This window comes from Rutilus rutilus (genome assembly GCF_951802725.1).
Source record: "Rutilus rutilus genome assembly, chromosome: 10".
Classification (NCBI taxonomy): Eukaryota; Metazoa; Chordata; class Actinopteri; order Cypriniformes; family Leuciscidae; genus Rutilus; species Rutilus rutilus.
Window position 1 is genome coordinate 6,484,698 of NC_140215.1, and position 16,225 is coordinate 6,500,922.

Sequence of the window (16,225 nt, forward strand, 5' to 3'; positions counted from 1 at the left end):
GCTGGAAAATGATTATGCCAAGGAAAAATCAATGGCCGAATGGGCACGAGTTAGAGACATTAGTCTAACACTGCTTCCCAAATACTTCAGAGTCACTCAGTCGGAGACGGCTAATGGGAGTTTTAAAGTGGAGCATCCCGATACATTATCAGGAGACAGAGAAATCTCCCACCAAACAGAAGGCTGCGTTTTATTCTTATGATAAAACACACTAGTTACCACCATCATCTTTATTTGCTTTCATTTCCCATTAGCGCCTAGGGACAGATGACAGGAAAATCATTGGCCAACTAGACGCAGATTTCACAGGAGAGCAGTCTAGGAAACTAAGAAAGTATATATATATTAGAGCTGTTTTAGAGATTTAACATGTTAAATTACTGTGATTAATTATGGAAAAAATAATGCACTCAAATTATTAACGCACATCGCCCTGGCCCAGACCTGTAGGTCATCTTACATTACATGCACTTTAGTTATGAACATGATGCAGGGCAACAACTGACTGTGTGATGAAGCCTATTAGAATGCATTTAAAATGCAAGATATATGAGGGCAATTCTGGGAAATAAACTCGTAATTGCGAGATATAAAGTCGCAATTCTGAAAAATAAAGTTGCAATTGCGAGATATAAAGTCGCAATTCTGAGCAATAAAGTCGCAATTGCAATTGTTTCTATGGAAGCTTGTTTCCGCCAATGAATAATAAATAAATAATAATAGCGACTTTTTTTCTCACAATTGCGATATATCAAGTCAGAATTGTGACTTTTTTCCTCACAACTGCGTGTTATAAAGTCAGAATTGTGAGATATAAACTCGCAATTGCGTGTTATAAAGTCAGAATTGTGAGATATAAACTCGCAATTGCGAGAAAAAAAGTCAGACTTTATAACACGCAATTCTGACTTTATTTCACGCAATTTTGAGAAATAAAGTCAGAATTGCGAGATGTAAACTTGCAATTGTGAGATAAAAAGTCGCAATTATCTTTTAAAATGTTTTATTTTGTGGCGGAAACAAGCTTCCATATGTTTCTGCCAAATTTCGCCAATGAAAATAGTTCCAGACAAAGCCACAGCAGAACTGTTGTGCGTCTCGGCGCAACACAACGGTGTTTCGTTACTGAATGAATCTGCGGGTTGTAATGAATCGAGTGAGCAGTTGATGCAACGACACTTTCATAAAGACGGCCACTTGCTTCGTTCCTGAATGAATCAGCCGTTTGAATGAATGACTGAATGACTCATTAAGACAGTAACTTGCCGCCACCTATTGGCGATTAATAAATTGCAAATTAATATGATAAATTAATAAAATATAATTTAATGTATTAATATAATAAATCAATGAAAGTAATTTGATGCAAATAACTGTAAAAGTATTTTTTTTATAAAGTCCAATAATTAACCATAATATTATATAATAAAATTATTTCGTAGGATTTTGTATACATAATTTATGATTTTAAGGGCTAATTGAAGTAATTTATAAGTAATGTTATCACAAATGATATCACAATATAATGTCCTTTTATGATAGACTATCGCCAAAAAAGCGAAATCATACAATCCATCCCAATGTGTTAACAGAGCCCATCTTCGTTTCCATTAGGCTTCGCTCCTAATTAAGACGGCCGTAATGGCCTATAGTATTCAACCTTCCTTCCTTGATGTAAGGTCGGTACGTATCGCCACACGAGTGAAGGAAAAACTAAAACGATCAGTTGTCCCGTGACGAGAGTCTATTTAACCTCTTGCCATCTGGTTGAAACAAATACACCTCTCCGGCCTCTGGTCTCATATTGACGGCATGTTAAATTTGTGGGTATTGGATTAGGAATGGATAATGGGGTCTTGCATTCATGGTGCCGTATGTGTCACAGAGACAGACGGCTCAAGAGCAATCAGCATCAGAGACAAAACATGCGGCTGACAGGACTGCTCTTTAGTGGACAGGTAGTGGGCAGGCTGAAACAAAATGTTCTTGTTTTGACACGGTTCAGAGGAAGATGTTAATTAAGATTGGGTCGCTTCCAGGCCCGGCCTTATCTCAAAAGCAGGATTAACAGAGGATTTTAGAAATGTGTAAATAGACGTCTTCTCACACAAACGCCAATCGTTGGTCATTTCGGCTCACTGTGTTGTTTCACTGGTAGGGGTGCGCAATATATTGAATATGCATGACATATTCACAACGCTCTGCTAGAGACACGGCATTAAGAAATATTGCGAATACCATAATGCTTTAACACGCTTTTTATTTGACCATTAAAATTACCTAAAGGTCCAAAGTTACAATGTTATTAGGAGCTGGAAATTTGATTTTAACCAAATAAATCAGTTCAGGCCAATTAAGTGCATCATTTTAGATTTTGTTTGTTTGAAAAACTAAAAAATGCTCAGTCTCAACATGGCAATTTAAATATATATATATATATATTAAAATGTATGAAGATAAATTACTGTGTGTTATGTAGGTACATATAATGACAAAACAAAATAAACTTAATTCATATATAAAGACATTTACACTTTCATGTCATATATATTTATCAGCAAAAAGGTTAAAAGAAAGTTTTTTTTTTTTTAGCTAAATCACAAAATCCATCCCAATGTTTTAACAGAGCCCATCTTCATTTCCATTAGGCTTTGTTCCTAATGAAGATGGCCATAATGTGCCTGGCTTTGTGCATCCCGGCATAAAGGCTTAGACGATGATCTCCGATAAACTTAAATGGATCAGAAACTTAAATTAAACATTTTGAGATGTGAAAGACCAGTCTTTTATTTATCAGATTTTTACACATCAGATACAATCAAGACTTTATCAGACAGCCTGATGTGCGAGTTAAAGGAAGCCACAGTACAAGAAAAGGTTTAAATGAGATTCAACATTAAAGTAGTTTCTGCGGAGTGCTTGTGAAAATATTCCATAACTTTTATTAAACTATAACTAATGCAGTCTTCTTGTACAATATTTCTTTACCAGTTTAGGCCTGCCTATCTCTAGGGTATAAATAAACCATTACTATACCGATGCATAGCGAGCTATAAATAATTAAAAGTATTTTTCAAAAAGATTGGCGAATAAACAAAAAGGGAAACATGGGAATAGATGTGCCTATGTTGTGCTATGTCTAGCTGTTTTTAATGTTAGAATCCAACCCTCATCTATGCGCCTGTCGCATTGTGTTTCATTGTTGTTCATAGTTCAACATCTAGCGTTTTGAACACAACAACATGCTCTGCGTGAATGACCCCTTAAGATGCAATCAATCATTGTGTAGCCTATAGTCTTCAGGGCAAAAAAGAAAGCACACGTACGTCTGCAAGATGTCTGTTAAAGATCACTTCATCTGCTGTTTACTAACATCTGATAGACATCTTTAAGATGTCAGTTTAACATACATTCTAAATCATTACATCTTAAAGACATCTTCTAAACGTCTATTTGACATCTGACAGGAAACGTCCTATAGACGTATTGCAGATGAGCAAACACTCTTAAAAATACGTCTTCCAGATGTAAACACGCACATCAAATAGACGTCTCTGTGATGTACGTGTGCCTTCTGGGTCGACTATGTTGAGTCTGAGGTGCGGATCTCTTACCTGTGGCAGGTGCAGCTGTAGGCCCTCTCTGGGGATGGGCTGGCGAGATGGGGTCTGGTCCAGTTGCATGTTGAAGAGCGCAGACAGAGCCGCCTGGGCAGCCCGGGCTTTAGCGAGTTTCTTATTTCGGCCCGAGCCCTCAAACGTCTGCGAGTCCACAGTCACGGACATCACAAAGTTCTTAGCATGGCTCTCCCCGCTCTCCGACACAAACTCGTATTTGAGGCCTGGCCGCAGCTCGTTGAGAATCATGACGGGGTTCTTGCCGCTGGCCGAGGAGGCGAAGGAGGAGGGCGGTGGCAGGGGCGCCTGAACTAGGCTGTTCGTACCTGGCGCCTGGGGCACGGGATACTCTCCCAGCGGGTTTAAGGAGCCGTTGCCGTTGGAGCCCAGAAAAAATGATTCCTCGGGCGGTGCCGGCGTCTCAAACCCGTTGAAGAGCATGTCAGGGAAGTCAGCCTGGTCGGAGGTGAAATCCGTGTTGACGGTGAGCGTACGGCCCATGGCCAGGTGCGCCTCAGACGCGTTAGGGAACTGAACAAAGGAACGCAGGGCCTTCTCGGCGGCATTCAGCTTGGCCTTTTTCTTTGTGGGACCCGAGCCCTCGAACAACTGCCCGTTAACCTCGACGGTCATGACGAAAACCGGCGCATGGACCGGGCCGGTCTGCGAGAGAAGCTTGTACTGCAAGCCTGGTTTGATCTCGTTCAGCTGCATCAGGGCGTTCTTGGGCAGAACCGGCCCTGGCGTTTTCTTACGTTTCTTGGGTCTGAATTTCGAGTGCGCATGGCCATTGTTGCCCTCCTCCAGGGGGCGCTTGCGACCCCCTCCTCCACTACCGTTGGGGAGCTGCTCCACCAGGCCAGCTCCCTCCTTAGAAGAGACGTTGTCCAGGTTGCGGTTTTCCTTTACGTCGGTGCTGCATGAACCTGCGGTGCCCAGAAAGAGTAACTTACAACGCCTTCGTTGCAGGATCTTGTAAATGTAAAATTTATAGATTCCTTTATCTTTCTTTGTAACCGAACAAGTGATGTGTGTTCCTTTTTTGTGTGCCGAGGTATGCTAGCATGATACATTTTTAGACTAATCTTGTGAAACTTCTTTATGAGAGGAATTTCAGAGATGACACTGAAAAAACTTTGAAGGAAAAAAAAAAAACCCGATTAATTAACATAATTAAGGAAGACCATGAGGTATGAAATCTAAATGATTATAATCATCAGTTTAATTTAAAGTACAGTTTGAGCATTCAGTTTTGCAGGCAATGGCTCGTGCCGACTCAATCAATCATCTCATTGGAGATAAAATATGTGCTAATGGAGAACAGAAACCAAAGCTTTAAAAGCCTAATAACTAATTAAATGAGGCTCTTTTTGAGTGACAAAGGCACTTTTTCAGGTCCCTCGATATAAATAGTGGCTATAAAACACCAACAAATATGGTTTCACAACGGGTTCAGTTTTAGTTGTGAAAAAACTTTGAGAACATAGTTCTCTTATCTAACAAAACTGGTCAAGCATCATATTTCAACCCAAAATCAAAAGAAAAAAACAAGTAACTGTCCAAAAATGGTCACAATAGGGATTTCAATCAATTAAAAGATTTAAATCATGGTCAATCTTTAATGAGTTCCTTTAAAATACAAATAAAATACTGAATATATAAAATTAAAAAATATGCATATATGCAATTATTAGGTGTTGTGTGGATGAATAGTGCTCTTCACTCAAGGTTTCAATAATATATCAAATTAAATAAATGCTGTCATTAAAAAAAAGAAAATATATATGACAATAAGGCAGCATATTTAATCGCATACATTAATGTGTTAACTGTGAGAGCAAAAACATAAAAAAATGCATAAAAAAAATTTGGTTTTCTGATTGCAAAATTTTATTTTATTCTATATTTAGATTTTGGAGTGAAATAGGATCTGGGCATGTTTTCATGAGATGTTTACAAGGTCACAATTTTTTCCCTTAATAAGAAGAGGGTCTTGCAGAGGAAACACACATCATCATGTCCTGTTGACAAAGCTGATGGAACTTTGGCTAAATTTTCATTTATAACATCCTTCAGCAAAAGCTCGCTAGGTTACTGCTTTCAGTGCTCTGGTAGAGAGAGAATAGCGTCCGTGAACAGTAGGGGAACAGAGTAAGAGCTCTCTGCAAACAGTAGGAGCAACAGGGTGGATAAGGGAGAGGGTGCAAGGCAGAAGGAGAAATAAAATGAAGATATCTGAGAAGAGAGAAAGTCGTGTCAGGGAAAACGCGAGGAGGGGAGGGGGGGGGTGAGCAAGAAAGAGAACGTGAAGGAGCAAGAAAGAGAACGTGGAGGAGAAAGAAAGAAAAAGAAAGAAGAGGAGAAAGAAAGAAAGAAAGAAAGAAAGAAAGAAAGAAAGAAAGAAAGAAAGAAAGAAAGAAAGAAAGAAAGAAAGAAAGAAAGAAAGAAAGAAAGAAAGAAAGAAAGAAAGAAAGAAAGAAAGAAAGAAAGAAAGGAGAAATATACAAAATACTGGAGCAGAATCTGAAAATCAAAACCCTTTTTATGCGTGTCAAACTTATACATATATCCACATCTCTCACTCACACACACACACACACACACACACACACACACACACACACACACACACACACACACACACACACACTCATGTAAGCGATTGACTCTGGCTTTAATGATGGAAATCACTCTTGCTAAAACAACGGCCCTGTTCCAAACCCTAGTGAGATCCCTAGGCTTTCAAAGGATCTTAGGCAGGTCACTCCAAATGTACCTTTATAATCCATTCAGTAACAAAAAATCATCTTCAAAACATTCAAACTAATGTACTATTTTGCTGTTTTTCTAAGTAAACATTTTCAGTCGAATCTGTGCTTGCCAAAAACTTATTTCAAATTTTTTTTTAGGTTAAATTGCCGTTAAGATGTGGCCTTAGAAGACGACACCAAAGCAGGTCACTAGCTTGTTACACTAACAAAGAATGCCCAAAAGATTGTGCAATAAAACTTTAACAGCTTTAAGCTTACTAGAGATATTAAAGCTATAAGTTTATAGACCTGCCCACCTTCAGCTGAAAATTCAATCAACTGCACATGCAAAAGCATAAAACCCTAATAACTGTACTTACTGTAATCAGTAAAATGCATTGGCTCACTACAGAGTATTAAAGGAATGTAAAAGCGAACACCTGCAGTGGCACCGACAGCTTAAATAACATAGAAACAGGACCTCTCTTTTAGAGCCATGAACTTCAAAGGCCCAGTAACAGCGAAGTGCACCAGTTCCCTTTGTGTGCATTAGCAACGTCAAAAAGAACACCATGTTGATTCTCGCTTGGTGTACGGTGATGTAGTCGAATGCACTTCTTGGTTAAAATCTTTAAAACTTAAAAATTCCTATGGAGACCAAGAATGGGAAAACAGTGGTAAGGCTGCTAAAAAAAGGGGGCGAAAAACGTTTTGGTCCTTCACTCAATTGGGGGGGGGGGGGGATCTGGTGCTGAATGAGTGTATAAAACTGACGCTCTTGCCAAGCAATGAATTTCTGCCCAAAATCCTGTTCCTAACATCTAAAGCTGATAGAGAAATATGCACTGTCAGAGGCAGAAAGCTTTTGGATATCAAATACGCTTATCGGCAGAAAATCTAAATAAGAAAGCGTCCGCTTCGCTACAGATCCGTAATAAATGAAGGGTCCCGCCATTGTCAGTGGCTCTGAAGACAATCTGCGGAGTGACGGGACAATAGAGGGTTACATTTCCTCTGGGTTAACAACTCTTCCCAGAATCTTCTATTCACAGCACTGCTGAATAAAGAAGAACGGGACTCAGACACCGGAGGAACGCTGTGTATTTCTTCAGTCTCGAGTCCCGATCTTCTTTGATCACATTCGAGTGTAAAGGCCAAAGAAATAGGGAATGCTAAATTTGGAAGATATTGGATTATTTAGCACATCTAGCGATACTGATTTTTTTTTCCTTAAAAAAAAAAAAAGAAGAAATTAACTATAACATGCTTTGCATTTTTATCCAGTTACCTTTTTTTTTGCTAATTTTGCAGTGGCACAAAAATAAGGGCAGAAAAAAAAAGACGACACTTAAGGGAATAGTTCACCCAAAAAAAAAACAAAAAAAAAAACATTCTGTCATCATTTACTCACTGTCATGACGTTTTATGATGTATTCTTCTGTGGAACACAAAAGAAAAAAAATAATTCAGTCAATACAATGACAGTTAATGGGGTTCCATGTAGTTTGGACCCCCCAATGTTCTTCATTTGTTCTTTCATAAAATGTGAGTAAATGAAGATTCATGTTTGGGTGAAGCATCCCTTTAAACAAGACTTAGAAGCAACATCGAAAAGCAGCAGAAATTTTAAATAATTCTGGAATAGGACATGCTTGAAAGGTAGAAGGTGTAACACCCAATACACAATGCAAGCAAGCAACAGAACAAAATTAGAATGTGGATAAATCTTATATACGTCTGATATGTTTAAATTAATTTAAATATCTGTTCATCTAACACACTAAAGATCAACCACAATGTTATTTTGTCGACTAAAATGTTTACACCATTTGAGTCAGATGGAAATGTATTGCAACAATGAAAAATTACTAAACATAGAAGACGTTTTCAAAAAAAAAGTGTCTAAAAAATAAAAGATTTGATCTGAACGGACTGAAGTTTCAATGTAAAAAATGTGCCCATGTCTAAACACTACTTTAAACATCTCTGCTGGGTTCGTTTAGCGTGATGGGCATATAGAGGGACGGGAAGGCACATGAACTGTTGACTAAATGACACATTCGTTACGGGGAGTGTGTAGGGCTCTGTGCGGGAATGGAGGGTTTGGGGTTCAGCTATGAGCACTCACTCATGTTCTCCTCCTCATCAACATCCATGGTGGTGAAACGCCTCGACTGGCCCTGCGCTTGCTGAGCCACAGCCACACCTGACGGAAAGACAGAGGAAGAGATCATCATTAGTGCTGTCTGCTAAATGCATATGATCACAGGTACTTCTGCTCAATCTTGGGGTTAGTGGCTAGGACAAACCCCTGATAATAAGCATTCTCCGTGATAATAAGCAAAGAGCTACAGACATGAATGACACATGGAATTATGCTCAACAAGTGATTGAATTCATAATTTTCACCTGGTGGATGGAAAATAGTCCATAGACGTACATATACACACACACACACACACACACTTAAACTTTGGGGATGGTACAATTTTGAAATGCTTTTGAAAGTCTCTTATTCTCACAAAGGCTGCAGTTATTTGATACAAAATACAGTCAAATATTGTGAAATATTATTACAATTTAAAATAATGGTTTTCTATTAGAATATATTTTAAAATGTAATGTATTCCTGTGATGCAAAGCAGAAGTTTCAGCATCATTACTCCAGTCTTCAGTGTCACATGATCCATCAGAAATCATTCTAATAAGATGATTTGCTGCTCAATTATTAATATTTAATAAAATCATGCATTTTGAATTTGTGATGTCTTACTGATCATCTATATTATTAGAAGTTATTACTATAAAGCTCCCACAAGCACATTCTATTACTTTTCCAGTGATTAAAATTCAGATTCAGATTCAGACTGAATCGATATAGAATTACAGAACATTTCCGAGACTTTTTTTCAGGACTTGAAAACACAATTTTAAAATTCCCCGACACTTTTCTTTTCCCAGGTTTTCTATAAGTGTGGAAGTTACAAATTCAAGAAAACAAACAATCATTAATCTCACTATAGTGCACTTGAAAATGGCACTTTACCAAAATAACTGGTGTTGCAAGCATCAAAGAGAAAGCATAGGCCGTCATATAATGTCTCTAAATAATGACATCATGCATCCCGTGCGGCTTTATTTAGATGACTGGAGTGGAGCAGTAAGAACAAGAGGGGAAACGAGGAGGAGAAGAGAGGTGAGAAGAGGACAGAAATGAAAGAGGAGAGTAGAGAATAGGATAGAAGAGGAATGAAACGCCATTGACTGTGAGGTTAAGCCTACAGTAAGTGTATAAATATTCAGCAGGAGAAACTAATCTTTGAGAGAAAGGGCCGTGCTTGACAGGCCGTAATAGCAGGAGCAGTCTATTGTGACTTTAATATCCATTCGATTAGACCTCATCTTCAGCTGCCTCAGAGGAAAAATACAGTTATTGACATCAACGGGCTTTTAGTCCCCCTCGACACAGATGCCGCTTGAGCTCAGGTGAAAAACACAACAGCGCAACTCTACATTTCATTAAAAACATTCCTCATAATAGAGCCGAGATGCAGGGCTGTGTTGACTTGAGGCTATAGTGAGGAAGCTTTTATACGCCTGACACAGAGACGATACCAGGAGCTTCTAGATTAACTGAGAGAAAATATGCTGTCAAGGACATAATGCCAGTATTCCTGCTTTCTCTTTCTTCAAATAGACACTTGGAATATTTTTAAAGGCAAAAAAACCAAACAAACAATTTCTGTCATTATTTACTCACGTCTTTCCAAATCTGTATTTCTTTCTTCCTTTGAAACACAAAAGGTAAATTTGCAGGTAAGACACCAGAACAAACCGTACAAAACTGTTGATCGAATTCATCACCCTCTATAAGTTTTATGACAAATAAGGATGCCTGAAATAACGAAAAGGGAAAATCTATTAAAAATACTGTTGGGAGCCAATAGCCTTGTTGGCAGTGCTCTGACATGTAGTCCCGGCTCCTGAACCTTCCCGATCCCGTCCCCCTCTCTCTCACACTTTGCTTGCTGTCAGTCCTCTACTATCCTATTTTAATAAAGGTAAAAATAAAAATAAACCAAAAAAAAATCTAGTTAAGTTAAACGCACACGCCAAGTCCTTAGAATAGTATTATTTGTATTCAATTACATGTGGATTTGAATACAATTTTAAAATATTTAGTTAAAAAGGTACAAATGAACAATTCAGTCAATACATCATCAATCCTTCTTCCACAACATGTTTTTGTCTTACCCTGATTCACTACAGTAAGCCTATTATTATAAGTGTTCATAGGGCTGTCACGATGTTAGATTTTTCACATTATTGTGGCCAAAATAATTCATGATATCGATGCGATAGCGCTGGAGTATTTACGTGTCATGTTATCATTAGAGTGCCATTTATTTTAAACATTGTGGTTATCGCCAATACCGGTATATTGTCACACTCTGAATTAACACGATGTCGATGTATTTCATGCTTTGAATATCACGATTATCGTCAACACCGGTATATTGCGACACCCCTAGTTCATATTTTTAGACTTGATGGGATGGTTTTCATGGCAAATTGCATACATACGACACTCGTCCGTGCGTATAGATCGAGAAAAATGGAGAAAAGTTGCTCAGGTTACTTTGAGGCATGAAACACACTAAATCTCGAACCTTCGGGGAATCGCTTGTTTTTTTAAAAACCCTGAAAAGAGGAGAGTTTGCTGGCAAAAGAGAATGCGACAGTTCGTAATAAAACAGATAAATTGCCATACGTAGCTCTCTAACAGAGTTCATTGTAAAGCATTATCTATAGACCCCTTTTCAGTTGGTAAACACGGTGACTTTTTTTGTGGGCGCAGCTTAGGTGGTGGCAGAACGATCCCTCTGGGAAACGTTAGTTTGCATGTTTTTTAAGCTTGTTTTTTAACAATGACGGGAGAAAATCCGACGTTATCTTAATGTGCAAGGTCACTCACTGTCCAGGACCGCGATTGTTATTTGCAAAAGTTAACGATCTGGACGATCTGACAGGATTAACGTTAGCGCTACCTCCGGTTGATTGGCGTGACTCCGACACCTACCCGATAGAGAAACTGAGGGCATATAAATCTTTAGATGCCTATAACTGTACTAAATGGTCACAAGACTTGTGTGGTAGCCTACGATCCGCGGCTCAGCCTAGCCAGCGCCAAGGCCAGACAGAAGACGACAATGTAAAGAGTGACATTACGGTGCAATTTTAATGATGTGAATATTTTCTAGAAATAAAAATTCCCAGATACAGCATATTCATTTTTTTAACTATGTATTTGATCACCCTTTCTTACCAGGTTCTTCAAAAAGTCTAGTCACAATCAATCAAAACAATGTATACAATCATAGATGATTTACAAATAAAACACAATCATTTAGAAAACATTATGCGATAAAATTTCAAATTGGAGCCTGTGCTCCGTCGATTCTTGGACCCAACAACACAACAAGATGACATTTAATAACAATATTAATAATTTAAGCTCCTTATTATGTAGCCGAATCTGTGCTGGTTTGTATTGGCCGCCTTCAGTTTTCCCTTTGTTTTGCCACCAGCTACCGCTGTGACGTAAAAGTCGGCTCGAAATTGGTCTATTGTGAAGCCCCATGACACTACAATACAGCTGACTTTAATTTGGCTGCCAAAATGATATTTAAAAAAAATTAAAAAAATAATAATCTTCACTGCGCTTTGGAAGAATTATCTTCCAAATTCAAAACTGATTCAGATTTTGTTTTCATTATTACAATCTCTGGACAGATATATACCTATATCTAGACATTTTGAGGCCATAAGAAATCATTGTCTGCAATAACTTGATACATCTGGACCATAAAAATAAATGAATAAAAACAGTATGATGTCATTGAGCAAAATTTCCAGCCATCGATAACTAAAGCACACACACAATACTGTGTGAGAGACAGCCCAATGAAAGCCATTACAAAGCACATAAAGAAGCCAATCACAGCTCTCTGCTTTCGCTCTGGCCCATTCTTCACGGGCGACACTTTCTTAAGCTAAACTAAATGGCCTAATTAATCTGGTCTAATGGTGGGTGACATCAAATATGCTACCACAATTATTACCCTATTAAAGATTAATATTCCATAAGAAAATTGAAAAGAGTCAGGGGAGTGTTGTTGTGAGAGTATTTGTCTGAGCGGAGCTGAAATTTCAGCAGGCGTCAAACGGCTCCTTGATTTTCATCTCTCTGCTCTTTTCTCCTCTTGCTGGTCTGCTAATGGTCTATGGTGTAATGAGCGGCTCGGAGACTTGAGCTCGTTTTGGGTCTGTCGCTTTTGATTTAGCTTCCTCTGCTGTTCTCATTTTGCTCATGAATCCATAAACAGCAATGAGATCAGCTTCAATCTACAAGTGGTAGACACAAAATCACAGGCAGGGAGCGGTGACAGCGTTTCGGGAGGACGCTGAATGTGTCATTTGCATCTGTGGAGCACAGGAGACTGGAGGATGATCATTACACCAGGGCAAGAAGGTCATTGTCATAGCTTCACTTCACATATATTACTGGAAGCGATTGATGTTGTGACTGCTCACAGACCAAAAAAAAAAAAAAAAACTTCTTTTGAAATAAAACAATAGAAATAACATGTTGAAAAGCTATTTAATAATAATACTAGCATAATAATTACTGTCTATGTAGTTCATCAGCCACTTATCAGCTTCCATTTCTGTTAGGATGCTACTTGTGTTGAGCCAGAGCCACAGAATCAAGAGTAAAAAGACTAAAAAGGTGTTGACACTGGGACTCAAGCCACGTCACACTGGTCTCTGAGAGCAGCGAGAGGAGATTACAGGATTTCCTGTTTGCACAGCTGTGTCAGATCTCTCCATCTCTGAGTACACAGTCCAGCGACAGTTTAACTAGCAGCTGGACACACATCAGTTCATTAACGTTACTAGTTAAACACACAAACAGAGACCAACATCTGCTCTTTCAGAGGATCCCAAAGCCAGCTTGGAGGTTAAAACTCCCAGCATGCATTTCTCAGAGTGCATCATATCAGTGCACTGTGAGAGCAGACTCTCCTGCAACAACAGAGAAAGAGCAATCCAATAGGAAACCAAAAATAACAAATCTCTGCTCATCTGTAAAAGTGCAGGACTGTGAAATGCAGTTTTCTGGGAGATGTGCATGCAGCACTCACTCATTTGTTTTTCATTCATCTTGCGTGACTGTGTGGAGGAGATGTTTAACCATCTCAGCATCTGAAACTTAAAATTCTGTCTTTATTTATTTATCATCATGTCATTTTAAAACCTGTATGCTATTATTTTTCAGTGGAAAATTTCATAATTTAACTTTCTCACAGATAAAAAAAAAAAAAAAAAATTATATACTGTATATAATATACACACATAAAAAAGTGTATATATGAAATTTTGGATTCAAAACAATGAGAGCAATGATCATTTTCATAAACCATCTCTTAACATAACCTGGATTCAGGCAGATTTACCTAATAGAAAGTGCTGTGTCCCTTTCACTGCATGTGCAACTTGTATTAAGTCCAACAGAAGCCTTTTAAAACAATAGGGAAGTGGTTTGCACCATTATTTTATAGTTACATTTTCACATTATGTATTCATAAAAGCATATTTTGCAAAAGACAGTACTGCCAAAACAAAGTTTAAAGTGCATTTTAACCATATTTTTTGCTTAAACTCTACATGCAAATATACTTCCACACATTGCCACAGTGCTTACACATGCAGTATGAATGCTGTGACTGTCAATATGAGCACCTAAACTTAATTTTACCGCACAGGCCTAAGGAGAAGGTGGTATTTTCTGTTTTGCACATGTCTCCAATGGAAATAAAGAGATGATTTTCTCTGAGGTTATGTTTACCGGCATGTTTGGCATTGAAATTGACAGAAGCATTCCCCGCTCTCAGTTCTTATCTTTCAAATATGTGATTTAGAGCAGACTGATGTGTGTTTCGGAGTAAAAGCATGTTTGATGAGCCATGAGCGGAGAGAAGAAAAAGGGGGCGATTCACCCTGAGAGTCTTTAGTGCCATCACACAGCTCACATTCAAATGAAGACTGATCTGCAAGAGTTCAAATCTCTGTGTGAGAGGCTTATAGCACGCAGACAGCCATCCACAGTCAACATCACAGCTGAAGAAGAGGCAGATAACAGTGGAGGAGCAGCGAGATGAGGGCGAGGGCATTCACCGTGATCTGCCACTTCAGAGCCCACTATGTAATTTCACCAAAGTGGCCTGTGGCTGGTATTGACGTACAGATGAAGGGTGACACGCCGGGGCACTTTGGTCGTACACCTGAGAACGTTCTATCACATCTTTAACTTTAACTGCGGCTGTCATGAGTCATGCTGTTAGAGAAAAGCACATATAAAAAGAAAGATGGTCCCACATTCCACATTAAATCAGACCAATTTCCTCTAAACTTCAAACTCAAGATGCGACTAATTCACGAGTACAAGGTGTTTTCCAGACTTGAACAAGTCTTTCAAGGTAAAAAGAAGTCTTGTGGGTCTGCTCTGAAAGGCAGAGCTTTTTCATATTATTAAAAAAAGATTATTAATAAAAAAGTAAATATTAAATTAATATTATAAATTAAATACTTGTGTATATATATATATATATATATATATATATATATATATATATATATATATATAAGTATTTAATTTATAATATTAATTTAATATTTACTTTATTAATAATCTTTTTATATTTATTTATTTATTTATTTATATATATATATAAATAAATAAATCATGATATATTAAATTAATATTATTGTATTATATATATTTTTATATATTAGATACATATAATTTAATATAAATCATAATAAATGTATATATAGAATGTAGTTTATAAATAAAACCATTGCCTTATATAATAATAATAAAAAATATATAGTGAACTTATTTTAAATCTTACCACTAAAATGGAATACATTTTTTTTATGAACTACATTAATGGTGCGTCAACTAATTAATGGATTACTTTTGTATGGATTACTATTATTTATTTTGGAGCATAACAGTACAAAATCACCATCCACATTTGCTCTGTGGACAACAACAAAAAAAGAAAAGAAAACTTGGACATTCTACCTAACATGCTAATTTATGTTGAACAAAAGAATACTGCACTTTACTTAAGGCTATGTTTACACGGAGAAAACGCCATTGCGTCGCGTTATCACTTTTTATTCTGCGTTTAGACGAGCGTTATGGGGGGGAAATCTGCGTGCATATGGTGACGCAAAAGTGTGTGAAATTCGATGTAGTATGCACTCCAGGCGGCTAGGTGGCACACAACAACAGCACTGCCACACAACAACACCAAGTCCGCGGGCGCCTGCGTACAACCTTCACTGTCTAGCAGACCTTTGCGTTTTTACCCTTTAGACCTTTTAAGATTTCCACTCTGGAGGGTGGTTTCACTTTTTTGCGTTTTTAAGCCCCAAAAACACCGTCGGCGTCTAAACGAAAGGCACATCTGATCAAATATTTTTACGTTTTCACCCGCGAGCGTTCTCGTGTAAACAGGGCCTAATATTCATAAATCGGTACCTCTAAATCTTTACACATACGTATGGCCCTCAGTCAGCTTGAGCCAAACACCAGCCCTCAGGACAAATAAATTCAGCTCTCCAAATAAATTTAATAATACTGCCGCTGATATGAGTTCTCCACCCGCCTGAACGCCAATTACTGTGCTCTAATAGAGTGCCGGGGGGCAGGGTGGCCAAGAGCCCAACATGTGTCAGAGACTGATGGAACGAGACCGGGGGATTTCAGCACCATGGACAGGGCTG

General features: G+C 38.1%; 1 protein-coding gene across 2 annotated transcripts in view; it reads right to left on the reverse strand.

Moving 5' to 3' along the window:
- adarb1b (adenosine deaminase RNA specific B1b) overlaps nucleotides 1–16,225 on the reverse strand; it is a 163,347-nt gene that overhangs the window by 16,352 nt on the left and 130,770 nt on the right. Inside the window, exons 4-6 of one of the 2 annotated variants that reach the window (XM_084420794.1) lie at nucleotides 8,496–8,573; nucleotides 7,779–7,805; nucleotides 3,615–4,543 (exon numbers count right to left, since the gene is read on the reverse strand). In XM_084420794.1, the coding sequence (XP_084276920.1) occupies nucleotides 3,615–4,543; nucleotides 7,779–7,805; nucleotides 8,496–8,523 (984 nt within the window). In that variant the 5' untranslated portion in view covers nucleotides 8,524–8,573. The remainder of the gene's footprint in view (nucleotides 1–3,614; nucleotides 4,544–7,778; nucleotides 7,806–8,495; nucleotides 8,574–16,225) is intronic. The other variant, XM_084420795.1, reaches the window with a different exon arrangement.